General features: G+C 38.0%; 1 protein-coding gene across 4 annotated transcripts in view; it reads right to left on the minus strand.

Annotated features, from left to right (window-relative positions):
* ank2b (ankyrin 2b, neuronal) overlaps positions 1-15,595 on the minus strand; it is an 859,694-nt gene that overhangs the window by 463,762 nt on the left and 380,337 nt on the right. For all 4 annotated transcript variants that reach the window (XM_072253201.1, XM_072253200.1, XM_072253199.1 and 1 more), the window contains exon 3: positions 10,648-10,749. In XM_072253201.1, coding sequence (XP_072109302.1) covers positions 10,648-10,749 — 102 coding nt within the window. The remainder of the gene's footprint in view (positions 1-10,647; positions 10,750-15,595) is intronic.

The raw sequence follows: 15,595 nt of genomic DNA on the forward strand, positions 1-15,595 counted from the left end.
TTGCGATCAGGAAAAAAGAGCGTTACACCTTTGGTCCAGCCCAAAGAAGCCACTGCACTCAAATGCACTGCCAGCTCACTGGAAGTTACGAGCTTGGGAATATTTTACCTGCAATGTAATGTCCAGGGCGCCAATGACTGAATCCAGGTTTACCCCTGGGAACTCCAAGTCTCAGTTATGTGGGTGTGAACATACATATTGTGGGAAGCGATTTTATGAGGAAAGCTGGTTTGAGTTTTAATCCGATTAATTGAATGATTTGGCAGTTTAGTGTTCAATGAGAGCAGGTCCCTACTGACATTCCAGTCAGATGATACGAGGACAGAATATGTACTATTGTAGAGATGAGGATGAAGGTAAAAGACATGTCAAAGGGAAAAGGCCAGACAAATTTCAGATTGCTGGGCAGTGTATGCTAAATATAAACACAACTGTGCCAGGATGCAAGGACAGGAGAGTATACAGGGCCCTGATCCAAAAGTCCAAAAGCAATACAGATTTCCAAAACAAGCAGAGGCAAATGTAGAAAACATTATTCAGAGTTTGCTAACACAGTGAGTTTTACAAGAAATAGCATTTACAAATTATTCGGTCATATGGCCAGTTCAAAAATCCAATGTGAGCTGGAGACTCACCAGAGAATACCGTGAACTGAATAAAGTTATCCCTTTAATTGCCTCTACTGTAGTCACAAGTCCCAAGACTATGATGAAGCAGAAAATTGGTTCAAAGTTTAAATGATGGATTTTAGTCTGTTCCAATGAAAAAGAGAGTGTCAATATAAATTTGTTTTCATTTGGAAAAGGACAACAGTATCCATAGACACTTTTGCTGCAAGGATTTCATAATTTGCCCTCTATTTTCCATCTATGGAAGACATGACAAAGTACTCAAAGGCCAGACAAGTTATTTTCGATTGCAGGCAGTATTTGTTAAACATATACACAATTGTGGCAAGATGAAGAGGTGCATATACAAGGCCTTAATCCAAAAGCCTAGAAGCAATACGGATTACTTGACAAGTGGGTACAAAACTATTTCAGCACCTGAGTGATTAATTCAATACGTAGGTGACTACTTATATGTGGGTGATTTAGAAGAAGTAGAGAGGCTACAGAAGGACCTAGACAGATTAGGAGAATGGTCAGATGGAATACAGTGGGGACTTCCGGTAGAGCTCATGGAGTGAAGTCGTGTTCTTGACTCGCTCCATTACCTCTGAGTTTTTTCTTATGATCAGCTATATTTTAACTAACCATTAAGGCATCGACTTTTACAATACTTTGAAACAAATTGGGCTCTTCGATAATTGGCTGTTTTTAAGGTCTGCTATGTCTAAGAATGGAAAAAATGGGAAAGACGGCAAACCTCCGGTTAGACCGAAAGGTACCGATCTTCCTCTGACTGAACCACCGGTGACTTTGAAAGCTATATCCGATCTAATTCAAAGGGAAATCTCAACCTCTATTACGGAACTGATTCGTTCGAAAATTTCAATTAATTTCCAGAAAATTGCCAATTCAATCGATAAGATACAATTATCTATTACGGAACATCAGTCGGCTATATCTAATCTTCAAAAATCCACGCAACAAAATGAACTCAAGATGGGAAAATTGAAGAAACGATTACTATAATAGAAACATAGAAACATAGAAAATAGGTGCAGGAGTAGGCCATTCGGCCCTTCGAGCCTGCACCGCCATTTATTATGATCATGGCTGATCATCCAACTCAGAACCCCGCCCCAGTCTTCCCTCCATACCCCCTGACCCCCGTAGCCACAAGGGCCATATCTAACTCCCTCTTAAATATAGCCAATGAACTGGCCTCAACTGTTTCCTGTGGCAGGGAATTCCACAGATTCACCACTCTCTGTGTGAAGAAGTTTTTCCTAATCTCGGTCCTAAAAGGCTTCCCCTCTATCCTCGAACTGTGGCCCCTCGTTCTGGACTTCCCCAACATCGGGAACAATCTTCCTGCATCTAGCCTGTCCAATCCCTTTAGGATCTTATACGTTTCAATCAGATCCCCCCCTCAATCTTCTAAATTCCAACGAGTACAAGCCCAGTTCATCCAGTCTTTCTTCATATGAAAGTCCTGCCATCCCAGGAATCAATCTGGTGAACCTTCTTTGTACTCCCTCTATGGCAAGGATGTCTTTCCTCAGATTAGGGGACCAAAACTGCACACAATACTCCAGGTGTGGTCTCACCAAGGCCTTGTACAACTGCAGTAGTACCTCCCTGCTCCTGTACTTGAATCCTCTCGCTATAAGTGCCAGCATACCATTTGCCTTTTTCACTGCCTGCTGTACCTGCATGCCCACTTTCAATGATTGGTGTATAATGACACCCAGGTCTCGTTGCACCTCCCCTTTTCCTAATCGGCTACCATTCAGATAATAATCTGTTTTCCTATTTTTGCCACCAAAGTGGATAACTTCACATTTATCCACATTAAATTGCATCTGTCATGAACTTGCCCACTCACCCAACCTATCCAAGTCACCCTGCATCCTCTTAGCATCCTCCTCACAGCTAACACTGCCACCCAGCTTCGTGTCATAATGAAGAAAAAACTTGACTTTCTGACCTTTAAAAACTCTGATTTAGAATCCAGAATGCGACGGCAGAATCTTCGAATGATTGGTGTGATGAAGCTGTGGAATCTGACAACCCTATGAGGTTTTTTTCTCAACTTTTAAAAGATGCATTTCCTACTGTATTTCCTGACCAACCACCATTATTGGATCAGGCTCACAGAGTTCCATCATACTCGTCTAAGTCAGATAAACCTCGACATGTCATCTTACGTTTTCATTACTTTCAAGACAAGGAGAAACTGTTTTGATTCGTTCGATCTAAAGGTTACATTGATTTTTCGGATCTTAATTTCCGGTTTGTGGAGGATTTCAGTAAACCAATTCGAGATCAACGGGGTCATTACAGATCTGTGATGTCGGAACTCTACAAGATGGATTTAAAACCAGCGCTGCTTTACCCAGCACGTCTAAGGATCCGTACGTTGGATGGAGCCCTCCGTTTTTTTGAATCTCCATCGGATGCCCAGAGGTATCTGGATCAATTTTCACCTTCAACATCTTAATCGTAATTTTTAACTATCTCCGTTTGATCGGAGGTTGTGAACCTGTCGGCCTTAATTTTTTTTTGCCTTATATGGGCAGAAAAGTTTATTTTTGATTAATTAATATGGCTGCTAAACTTTCTTTCTATCTGCGTCATTCCTTTCTTTTCCCGAGGGGATTCTGGGTGGTTATTCCCTCAACGTCATTCCACGTATTTCCTTTGAGGCCTTAAATTTTGTAGTTTTTAAATCTACTTTTTTTTGTAGGTTTTCATAGCTAGTTTATGTTAATATTTTCATTTCTTTTTTTTGTTTATTCATAGGGTCTGGGGTTTGTTGCGGTTTTTTTTATATTTTCTGGCTTTTTCTTTGTTATATTAAGTGTTTGTTTTAATTGATTTACTTCTTTTATTCTTTTACTGTTTTATAACTAGCTGATCTTTTTTATATTTACACTTTTTTTTAGGGAGCGTCTATCGGAAGTCATGGGGGTAGTTTTAGTGCTTGCTTCTTTCTGGCTGGTCTGTTTTAGATTTAGCCTTGGGGTCATGGGGTGGGGGGTGGTGGGAGAGGCTTCACATTTTAGTTTCTTTCTTCTTGGGCTATTTACACTATTGAAGTATTGGTTGCGTTCTCCTTCCCGGTATCTCTTATTTGTTCTGTTCCCTTTCCGGGTTCGTGGGTCGAGCCTATCGTCAATCCTCCTTTTTGCGGGTTGACTTTAGGGGTTATGGAGTCTACTATTAATTTTGTCTCCTGGAATACTAATGGTCTTAACCATCCTATTAAAAGGAAAAAAGTTTTTAAAGTGTTCCGGAGACTTAAAGCACAACCTCTATTTTTACAAGAGACCCATGTGAGGAGGGGGGACAGTCTACGTTTTTTAAATTCTGGAAGGGAAACACTTTCATTCGAACTCTAACGCTAAGATTCGAGGCGTCTCTATTTTTATAGACTCCTCAGTTACTTTTATACAACATGATATCATCTCTGATCCGAATGGTAGATTTCTACTGGTTAGTGGTCTACTATTTAATAAAAAGGTAGTTTTGGTTAATGTTTATGCTCCCAATATAGACTATCCGGAATTTTATAAATCATTATTCAATCAGTTCCCGAATTTGAATGAGTTTTCATTGATCTGGGGCGGAGATCTTAATACCTGTTTATCTCCAGCTTTGGACCGTTCGGCTCCTCTACGGACATTACCTAATAAATCTGCAACTTTGATTAATTCATTCCTCTCTGATTCTGGGTCGACGGACATTTGGCGTTTTTTGCATCCTCAGGAAAAAGATTTTTCTTTTTTTTCACATGTTCACCATTCCTATTCAAGAATTGATTATTTTTTTATTGACTCTCGTCTTATTTCTTCAGTGATTAAATGTGATTATGACTCTATAACCATTTCGGATCATGCTCCACTTAAGCTTTCTATTAAAATTCAGGCCAATACACAAAATAATAGACAATGGTGTTTTAATTCGCTGTTGCTTCAGGATTCGGACTTTGTTAAATTTATGAATGAACAGATTGATTTTTTTTTACAATCAACTATACAGAGGATATTTCTGTGAGCATTCTTTGGGATACTTTTAAAGCTTATATTCGTGATCAGATTATCTCGTAATCTGCTGCTTTGAGGAAGAAGCTGAAGCAGGAGGAGTTGGTAATTGTGGACAAGATTAAGGAAATTGATAAGAAATATGTTACAGCTCCCTCTGAGGAGTTATATAAACAAAGAACTGAACTTCAAATGGAACACAGTTTATTACTTTCGTCCTCGATTGTAAACCAATTAAAGAAAACAAGAAGTGAATTTTATGTACACAGTGACAAAATTGGCAAACTGTTGGCTAACCAATTGAAGTCTAACTATGCTAAATCTCAAATTAATCAGATTTATAATCAAAATGATCGACTGATACTTGATCATGCGGGGATTAATCAAACCTTCTTTGATTTTTATTCTTCCTTATATCAATCAGCGTCTCCTCGAGACTCTAAATATATGACTGATTTTTTAGATAACCTAGACTTCCCTGAGATTTCACAGGATATGTCTTCTATGCTAGATACTCCCATTACCACTGATGAGATTAAGAATGCTATTTCCTCTATGAACCTGGGGAAAGCCCCTGGTCCTGATGGGTTTACCACAGAATTTTATAAATGCTTTGCACCTTCATTAATCCCTTGGTTCTGTAGGGTTTTCGAGGCTTCATTAAAACTTGGTAAACTTCCCGAATCTTTCAATAGAGCATCAATCTCTCTAATATTAAAGAAGGATAAAGATCCTGCTCAATGTGCATCTTATTGACCAATATCTTTATTAAATGTTGATTCTAAAATTTTTTCTAAGTTATTAGCAAACAGATTAGAAAAAGTACTTCCTTTTATTATTTCGGAAGACCAAATGGGTTTTATTAAAGGTCATTACTCTTTTTATAACATTCGCACACTGTTAAATATTGTTTATACCCCCTCACAAAATGTTCCTGAGTGTGTTATCTCTTTAGATGCTGAGAAAGCTTTTGATAGAGTAGAATGGCCTTACTTATTTAAGGTGCTTGAAATGTTTAATTTTAGCTCGAAATTTATATCCTGGATCAAATTGTTATATCATTCTCCTGTGGCCTCGGTCCGTACTAACTCTTTAAGCTCACCTTTTTTCCCTCTTTTTCGAGGTACTCGACAAGGTTGTCCTCTTAGTCCTTTATTATTTGATATTGCATTAGAACCTCTTGCAATTGCCATTCGAGAATCTCCAAATATTATTGGGTTAACTCGGGGCTTAAAGTCCCATAAAATATCACTCTATGCTGATGATTTACTTTTACACATTTCTAATCCTCAAAAATCCATCCCTGTTGTTTTAGAGTTATTAGCACAATTTAGTCTTTTTTCAGGTTATAAATTAAATCTTAGTAAGAGTGAACTTTTCCCGATTAATAAACAACTTCCCTTATATCATAACTTTCCATTTAAATTGATTAATAATTATTTTTCATTTGTTGGGATTAAGATTACTTGTAAACACAAAGATTTATTTAAGATTAACTTTTTACCCTTAATTGACCATATTATTCAACTTTCATCTAAATGGTTTCCTTTATATTTAACTTTGATTGGTCGTATTAATGCAGTTAAGATGTTTTTTCTGCCAAAATTTTTATATATATTTCAGGCATTACCGATTTTTGTTCCAAAATCTTTTTTTGATAAAGTTGACTCAAAAATTTCTTCATTTATTTGGCAAAATAAAAACCTGAGACTGGGTAAAATACATTTACAGAAAGCTAAGAGAGATGGAGGTTTAGCATTATCTAACTTTAGATTCTATTATTGGGCAATTAATATTCGACATATGAAATTTTGGTTACTTGACCAGGATATACTATCCATTCCCAAATGGGTAGGATTGGAATTACAATCTGTTCAGGGCTATACACTTGGCTCTATTTTAGGTTCCTCTCTTCCTTTTGATTTGAAACGCCTCAAACAGGTATCTAACCCGATAGTTTAATATACCTTACGTATTTGGTTTCAATTCAGAAAATTTTTTGATCTTAACCAATTTGGGCTAGCGATTCCTATTTTAGGTAACATATTTTTTCCTGCCTCTTTTACGGATCGTGCTTTTCAAATTTGGAAGACTAAAGGTATTTCACGGTTTTTGGATTTATTTTTAGATGGTTCCCTTATGTCTTTTGAACAATTACCTAATAAATATAATTTATCAAGAATACATTTTTTTAGATATCTACAAGTTAGAAATTTCCTAAGTATTATACTTTCTTCCTTTCCAATGCTTCCTCCTACATACATTTTAGATACTATAATTAACCTTAATCCATGTCAGAAAGGTGCATCGGCTATGATTTATATTATGAAACTTAGGAAAGTTCCATTTGATAAGATTAGGGTAGATTGGGAACAGGAATTGGGTTCTATCATTTCCGTGGATGACTGGGGGCAGATTTTACAATTAGTCAATACTTCCTCTATCTGTGCTAAACATTCCCTAATTCAATTTAAAGTTGTTCATAGAGCACATATGTCCAAAGATAAATTAGTTCGCTTTTATTCTCATATTAATCCTTTTTGTGATAGATGTCCAGGGCAAATAGCCTCTCTAACTCATATGTTTTGGTCTTGTCCTACTCTGGAAACTTTTTGGAGAGACATTTTTAATATTATCTCAAAGGTATTGAATATAGATATCTCTCCTCACCCTATTACTGCTATCTTTGGACTACCTAAAATTTCCAGTAATCTTTCTCCTTCAGCCCGTAGAATGATTGCATTTCTTACTTTAATGGCGAAAAGATGTATCTTACAACATTGGAAAGAGCTTAATGCTCCAACCACCCTTTTTTGGTTTTCTCAGACGATATTATGCTTGAATTTGGAGAAAATTAGAAGTAATCTTTATGATTCCTCACTTAAATTTGAACAGACCTGGAGATCTTTTATTCAATATTTTCATTTAATGTAATTTTTTTTTCTTCTCTTTTTTGCTCCATATTTATATACCCTTCTTGTTTTTTTTACTGTTTTTAATGGAGGTCGGGTTTGAGGACGTGATTTTAAGTTCTTTAACTCTACTTGGTTCCAAGTTAGCCCATTGCTTTGCTTTGCTTTTAGTTTAGTTGCACGGTGGGTTTTTTTTTGGGGTTTTTTTTCCTTTTCTCTATTGATATATATAAATATATAAATTAGTATACTATTATGTTACCTTAGTATGTTATGTTTAAATTACATTGTTTGTATCACTTTTTTTTCTGTATTAATATCTCCTGTAATTTTATTATATTCTAACAGTGTATTAGTGCCTATATGGCTTACCTTTTTGTATACTTATTCAATAAAAAGATTTAAAAAGAAAGAAAAAAGAATACAGTGTTGGGAATATATGGTCATGCACTTTGGTAGAAGAAATGAAAGAGTTAAATAGAAACATAGAAAACCTACAGCACACTACAGGCCCTTCGGCCCACAAAGTTGTGCCGAACATGTCCCTACCTTAGAAGTTACTAGGCTTACCTATAGTCCTCTATTTTTCAAAACTCCATGTACCTATCCAGGAGCCTCTTAAAAGACCCTATCGTATCTGCCTCCACCACCATTGCTGGCAGGCTATTCCACGCACTCACCACTCTCTGAGTAACCATTTCAGCCCTGGGAAAAAGCCTCTGACTATCCACACGATCAATGCCTCTTATCATCTTATACACCTCTATCAGGTCACCTCTCATCCTCCATCGCTTCAAGGAGAAGAGGCCGAGTTCATTCAACCTATTTTCATAAGGCATGCTCCCCAATCTAAGCAACATTCTTGTAAATCTCCTCTGCACCCTTTCTATGGTTTCCACATCCTTCCAATAGTGAGGCGACCAGAACTGAGTACAGTACTCCAAGTGGGGTCTGACCAGGGTCCTATATAGCTGTAACATTACCTCTCGGCTCCTAAATTCAATCCAGGAGCTTTCCCAGTAAGTGAACAGTTCCGTTCATAACATTGAGAAGCATCAAGAAGGATTTGGATTTCACTTATTCACTTATTAATCCACTTACTTACGCTATTAAATGGGAAGTATCGACAAAGGGAGTAAATTTGGCTTCCTGTCATCGAAAAAGCGACGAAACGGACTTTTAACATCGTAAACCACCAGGTTGTTGTTATGTCTCCCAATCGCTGTGAAAATGGGGGGACACCTCCCTCTCCCTTATTAGGGAGAGAGAGAACCCGTGGTTTGTCAAATGTCGGATGAAATGAGAAGCCTATGGGGTAACTTTGGTCTGTGTCTTCACTATTGCTTAGCACACAGTTGGTCTCGGTGTTGGAACTGATGCGCTTTTTTTTGCTGGGGGGGATCGTTGCTCATTGCCGCTTATGTGCAGGGGGGAGCTGGGGGGGGGACTTTGGGGTTCTCACGTTTAACTGTCATTCATTCTTTGGGGCATTTCTCTGTTTTCATGGATTTTTGCGAAGAAAAAGCATTTCAGGATAAGGGGGCAAACACGAGGAAATCTGCAGATGCTAGAAATTCAAGCAACACACATCAAAGTTGCTGGTGAACGCAGCAGGCCAGGCAGCATCTCTAGGAAGATGGTTCGGGCGGAGACCCTTCGTCAGGACTAACTGAAAGAAGAGATAGTAAGAGCTTTGAAAGTGGGAGGGAGAGGGGGAGAGCCTAAAGGGGGAGGGGGAGGGATGGAGCTAAGAGCTGGAAAGTTGATTGGCAAAAGGGATACGAGGCTGGAGAAGGGAGAGGATCATGGGACGGAAGGCCTAGGGAGAAAGAAAGGGGCGGGGAGGCTCAGAGGATGGGCAAGTAATTAAAGTGAGAGGGACAGAGTCTCTTCCTATAGATGCTGCCTGGCCTGCTGCTTTCACCAGCATTTTTTGTGTGTATTGTCAGGGTAAGTGGGGTCTGACCAGGGTCCTCTATAGCTGTAACATTACCTCTCAGCTTTTAAACTCAGTCCCACGATTGATGGAGGCCAATGCACCGTATGCCTTCTAAACCACAAGAGTCAACCTGCACAGCAGCTTTGAGTGCCCTATGGACTCAGACTCCAAGATCCCTCTGATCCTCCACACTGCCAGGAGTCTTACCATTAATACTATATTCTGCCATCATATTTGACCTACCAAAATGAACCACCTCACACTTAACTGGCTTGAACTCCATCTGCCACTTCTCATCCCAGTTTTGCATTCTATTGATGTTCTGCTGTAACCTCTGACAGTCCTCCATACTATCCACAACACCCCCAACCTTTGTGTCATCAGCAAACTTACTAACCCATCCCTCCACTTCTTCATCCAGATTGTTCATAAAAATCACGAAGAGTAGGGGTCCCAGGACAGTTCCCTGAGGCACATCACTGGTCACCGACCTCCATGCAGAATATGACCTGTCTACAACCACTCTTTGCCCTCTGTGGGCAAGCCAGTTCTAGATTCACAAAGCAATGTCCCCTTGGATCCCATGCCTCCTTACTTTCTCAATAAGCCTTGCACAGGGTACCTTGTCAAATGCCTTGCTGAAATCCATATACACTACATCTACTGCTCCACCTTCATCAATGTGTTTAGTCACATCCTCAAAAAATTCAATCAAGCTCGTAAGGCATGACCTGCCTTTCGTTTCATTTCCCTGGATTAAGTTCTGAAGGCAATTTGTATATCTAATTCAGATAACCATTTACATTTTCCTGTAATAAAAGCAAGAACATACAGTGGCTCAAGTAGCACCTGTGGACAGGGGCACAGAATTCACAATTTAGGCTCTTCTTCAGATCCTTGAACTGAAACATTAATTTTGATTCTCTTCACACAAATGTCACTTAATGTGCTGTATGTTTCTAATGTTTTCTGTTGTTATTTCAGATTTCAATCTGTAGTTAGTTTTGATTTACAGCAATATTTTCCTGCTATATTTTTGTTTTACAGCTTTCCTTCCTCATTGCAATCACAGAACTTCCTTTTCATTTTACCAAAGGCAGGGAAAATATAAGAAATCATTCTATAATGCCATAAATTGTGCATACCTGATTTGATGTGTTGATATCTATGCCTCCTTTGAGGTACTCAAGTACCTTATCAAGATTTCCTGCTCTAGCAGCACGAAGGAAGCTTGCATTACTGTCAGACTGAAAAACAGGAATAGCAATGGTTAGTGATATACTGATCCAGTAACCCATACTCACTACAGATGAGAACCACTACATATAAATGCCAGGAGTCTCAATGCAAGTCCAAAACATGACTGGATTGGAGCTGATTTCTGGGGACTAATTCCTTTCCTAAAATGATCAATGGGATACTCCATTCACAAAATAATGTTTTGGATCAGTCTATGCAGAGTTATTCAGTACAGCTTATCAAAATATGTGTTCTGTATTGCAGATGGGCATTAACTGAGAGATAACTGTACAGGATGCCAACAGAAAAAGTACTATGATGAATACTTCAACTATGATTGATTGTTGTGTAGTTAACCAGAAAAATCGAATCCTAGTAGTACTTTTTCTATAAATCTATGATGCATCTATGCAAACCAGCATAAAAGTGATACAGAAATCATTAGTAGTGGGTTCCCGTATATAAAAGGTGTTTGCAAGAATAAGGGTCTGTTGAAAATACACAAGAAAAATAACACTTAAAATGAAAATCTACATCTGGAGCGTCAACAACTGAACTCAACTTCTGTTATTCACGGTGAAACTTACTTCCCGTGTTTTCAAGATTTACTCTAATCTCTCCGTACCTTATATGCCAATGCTATAGAACGCAATCTCTACATCATTAATCCATGATTAGACTTCTGAATTGCATGCCTTTATGTACCTAATCAAAATCTTGCAGATTCAGTTATACTATAACATCAATTCTCTAGTATTCTACCCCCTGGCTAATGCATCCCAAATGCCTTGTATTCTTGTGCCATCTTCAGGAACGTTTGAACATGAGCACCCAGGTCCCTCTTGTTTAGGACCTTGTATTGCATCAGCTTTAGTTAAATGTGTGAATGGTAGATTCTGGGGTAATAGAACAATGAAAAAGGAGATGAAAAAGAAATAATAACTCTGGAACAGGAGCCACAAAAGATGGGAAGGAAAAATATGTTTAATAACGGAATTATATTGTAGGGTGGAAGAATAACAAATGAAGATCTAGGGATCACTGATCCTCTGGGCATTGAAGGTAAGTACTAACGCTTGGTTGGGAGAAGTTGATATCTGACCTGATAGAGGTGTAAAGATGATGAGAGGCATTGATCGTGTGGATAGTCAGAGGCTTTTTCTCAGGGCTGAAATAGCTAACATGAGAGGACACAGTTTTAAGGTTCTTGGAAGTAAGTACAGAGGAGATGTCAGAGGTAAGTATTCTTTTTAACGCACAGAGTGGTGAGTGCGTGGAATGCGCTGCCAGCGACAGTGGTGGAGATGGATACGAAAGAATCTTTTAAGAGACTCCTGGATGGGTACATGGAGCTTCGAAAAATAGAGGGTTTGGGTAACCCTAGGTAATTTCTAAGGTAAGGACATGTTCAGCGCAGCTTTGTGGGCAGAAGGGCCTGTATTGTGCTGTAGGTTTTCTGTGTTTCTAAGTTAGTGGGAGTGAAGGCACAAGAAATTACTTTGATACGGTTATAAGCCCAATCAACCTTACTAATGTAATATTTGACTACAAACAAAACAAAACTAGAAGCTCCAGTCAGGAAAATGTATTAATCAGGGAAGATACAATGGAGATTGATAAAGACAAGTAGCAGGGGAGTTGAAGGAAAACCATTGTGGTTGCAAACTAATACAGTTTCCAACAGGTGCCTATGGATTGGCATTGTCAGAAAGACACATAAAGGCACATGCACCACGAAACTGATTTCAGAGCCTTTTGCAAGTGTTATTACACCATCAACACGCGCAATGTTTATTTCCTCATTAATGACTAAAATTGGTGCAAATACGTGCAATTCACCAACCGTGTTTTTAGACACTGACAAGCAAGAATCAAATTCCACACAAAGTTACCAATCATAAAAGAATCAAAATGTTCCATTGGGATATCAATGTTTTTTACTTCCTAATATGCTTGCCTGACTGATTCCTGAACTACTTGCATAGTAAATCAGTTCAACACATCTCAGACCCTACAGCACCTTGGCATTTCTTCCTGCAATATGATCTGTGGCTTTGAGTCATGGAAGGGATACCTGACATGACTGCAGTAGTGGAGTAAGGTTAGGTGGTGAACACAACAAAGACAAGTATCCTTCTCATCACTGGCAGTTTTTATGTAGTTGATGTGGTTGTCATAGAAACAGTGCTCATAGTGGGAATAACACAGAATTTGTAAGCTCCACAGAAAGCTGTCTACAGGAGATGTGCAGGAAGCACTTCACAAGAAGAAAAATATGTAAACTAATCAATAAGGTAAAAATATCATGGATTTACTAATTCCAGATTGGATGTTAGGACAAAAACAGCAACTATTTACACTAGTTGCCAAAAATGGGTGAAGTCTAATGTGGAAACCTGAAGACACAAGAAATTGCAGATGGAAGAATTGACAGCAACAAAAAACACTGCACGAATTCAGCAGTCAGGCAGCACCTATAGAGGGAAATGAACAGTCAACATTTCGAGTTGAGACCCTTCATTAGTCCAGATGAAAGGTCTCAACCCCATATGTTTACTGTGCATTTACCTCCATAGACATTGCCAGATGCATTATGTTTGTGTGTTGCAATCTACAAACCTATTGTTTCCACGAAATAGCTGGAATATCATCTTTGCCTCATCAATAGCTCTTCATCCCACTCCCAATTATGAATTTTTGAACCAAGCTTTAGGCTTTCTTTATGGTAATAATCTTTCAGTCCCTAACCCTTTGAATGGAAAATCTTACAAAAGGTTGTTGATTTGGCCCAGGACATCATGGGTAAAGCCCTCCCAACTATTGAGCACATCTACACGAAACACTGTTGTAGGAAAATAACATCAGCGATCCCCACTACCCAGGCCATGCTTTTCTCTCATTGCTGCCATCAGATAGAAGGTATAAGAGCCTCTGGGTTCATACCACCAGGTTCAAGAACAGTTACTACACCCAACCATCAGGTTCCTGATCAAAAGTGGATATAACTACACTCACTTGCCCATCCATCGAGAGGTTTCCACAACCAGTGATCTCACTTTAACATCTCTTTATCTTGTTATCACATGTTCTTGTTATTTATTGCTATTTATTTATATTTGCATTTGCACAGTTTGTTGTCTTCTGCACTCTGGTTGATCTTTCACTGACCCTGATATAGCTACTATTCCATGGATTTGCTGGATCTACCTGCAGGAAAATAATTCTCAGGATTGTATATATACTTTGATAATAAATTTACTTTGTACTTTGAACTTTGGTTTTTTACTGTAATCATTTTCAAGTTTACTTTTCCAACTCAATTTTATGCATTCCTCATTAACCCACTTGTTTGCCTTTTTTTGCCAGCTTTCTGGAAGAACATTGGTAAAGAAGGGGTTAATCTCCCTCATCATTTTTCTTCACCAGAAATCCTTTTCCCAAACCCAAAGAATGATCCCAACAAATGGTTCCTTGTAGCTTCCAGCATGCCTTCATAGCTTGTGCCCAGATCAGAAAAGTCTTCAGCCATTTTGTTTTCCTGATCTGCTGAGTACTTCCAATATTTTATGCTTTTACTTCATGCCTTAAAATGACCACAGTCAGAGTAGATATAAAGAATGTGCTTAACACAGAATATTCATTTATGAATCTTTTTTACTTGAGGAGTTCCCTTCATATTGTAATAACTAAACCGAATTTACACACCTATCTCACTCAACTCCAGAGTCATATCTCCTTCAAAGAGATACAAGTAGAAATAAAAGTATTTTTGTTCCAGTGAATCCCCCATGCTGAGGGATAATAGAAATGTCTACAGTTACAATCTATTTAGTAATAATTGGTTAAATATTAAATGTACTTGGTTGTTAGATCAGCAAACAGTTTGAATTTCAGACTCAGTTACAACAGCAAAAAAAAACCCATCTGGCTTTGTAGCAAATTATGTTTAAAAACAAGCTGTTAAAAATACTGTGCCTCAGAGTTCACCAATGAAAAGACTCAAAGGATTGCTGCACTGCAGTGGTCACAGTTCACCAGATTTTTCTTTGCATATCATTAAGGATATCTATAAAATATCTTAAGATATGTAAAAAAGTAATCATAGAAGCATGTTTCCCTAAGCACAGGCTACAATGTGCATTTTATCCTCCAGCTGCTTTTACAAAATTGATCTTCAAATGAAGCAAGTGTGACAATGCAGCAGAGTACCGAACACCAACATGCCAAATCTGCATTAGCACGCCACGGGAGTTACCCTGCAGATCCTGTTACTCAACATTTTCTCCAATCACTGCTCGAACATTGTGTATGAGGTAATGACAATATCTCTACAGCCTGCAACAACACGGCATGGTCACATCAAATAAAAAAAACTACTTTTGCTCATTCTCTGCATTGTATTTCATTCCAATAATGAAGTAAAATGCAGAACACTTTATTTTCCTTTTTAACTATTCCTACTTATTTCACAGTATTGTCCTACATTTCCATTAATAATATCCTACCAGGTCAATCGAGTGCTTTATGCCATACATTACAAATACAGCATTCATGTGACATGACCAGTCCATTAATTTTCTACAAAGGTAAAGTTAAATTTCATTAATCCAATATGTTGTGACAATTGCAATGTCGAAGCTCAATCCCTTCAGTTTAATTTATTTTACAATGTTAAGTTGAATATCCAACACATATATTATTGAATTTATCGCATTATCTACATTTATATGCGTATTATCTTTATCTGCTAAACTGTATTATAGTTGTATCAAATTAAAGTCATTATGAGATTGCTATCTTTTACTGTGAAATTTATTACCACTACAGAGGAATGACAACCTGAAAGAAATCAGA

The sequence above is a fragment of the Mobula birostris genome, chromosome 3 (genome assembly GCF_030028105.1).
Source record: "Mobula birostris isolate sMobBir1 chromosome 3, sMobBir1.hap1, whole genome shotgun sequence".
NCBI lineage: Eukaryota > Metazoa > Chordata > Chondrichthyes > Myliobatiformes > Myliobatidae > Mobula > Mobula birostris.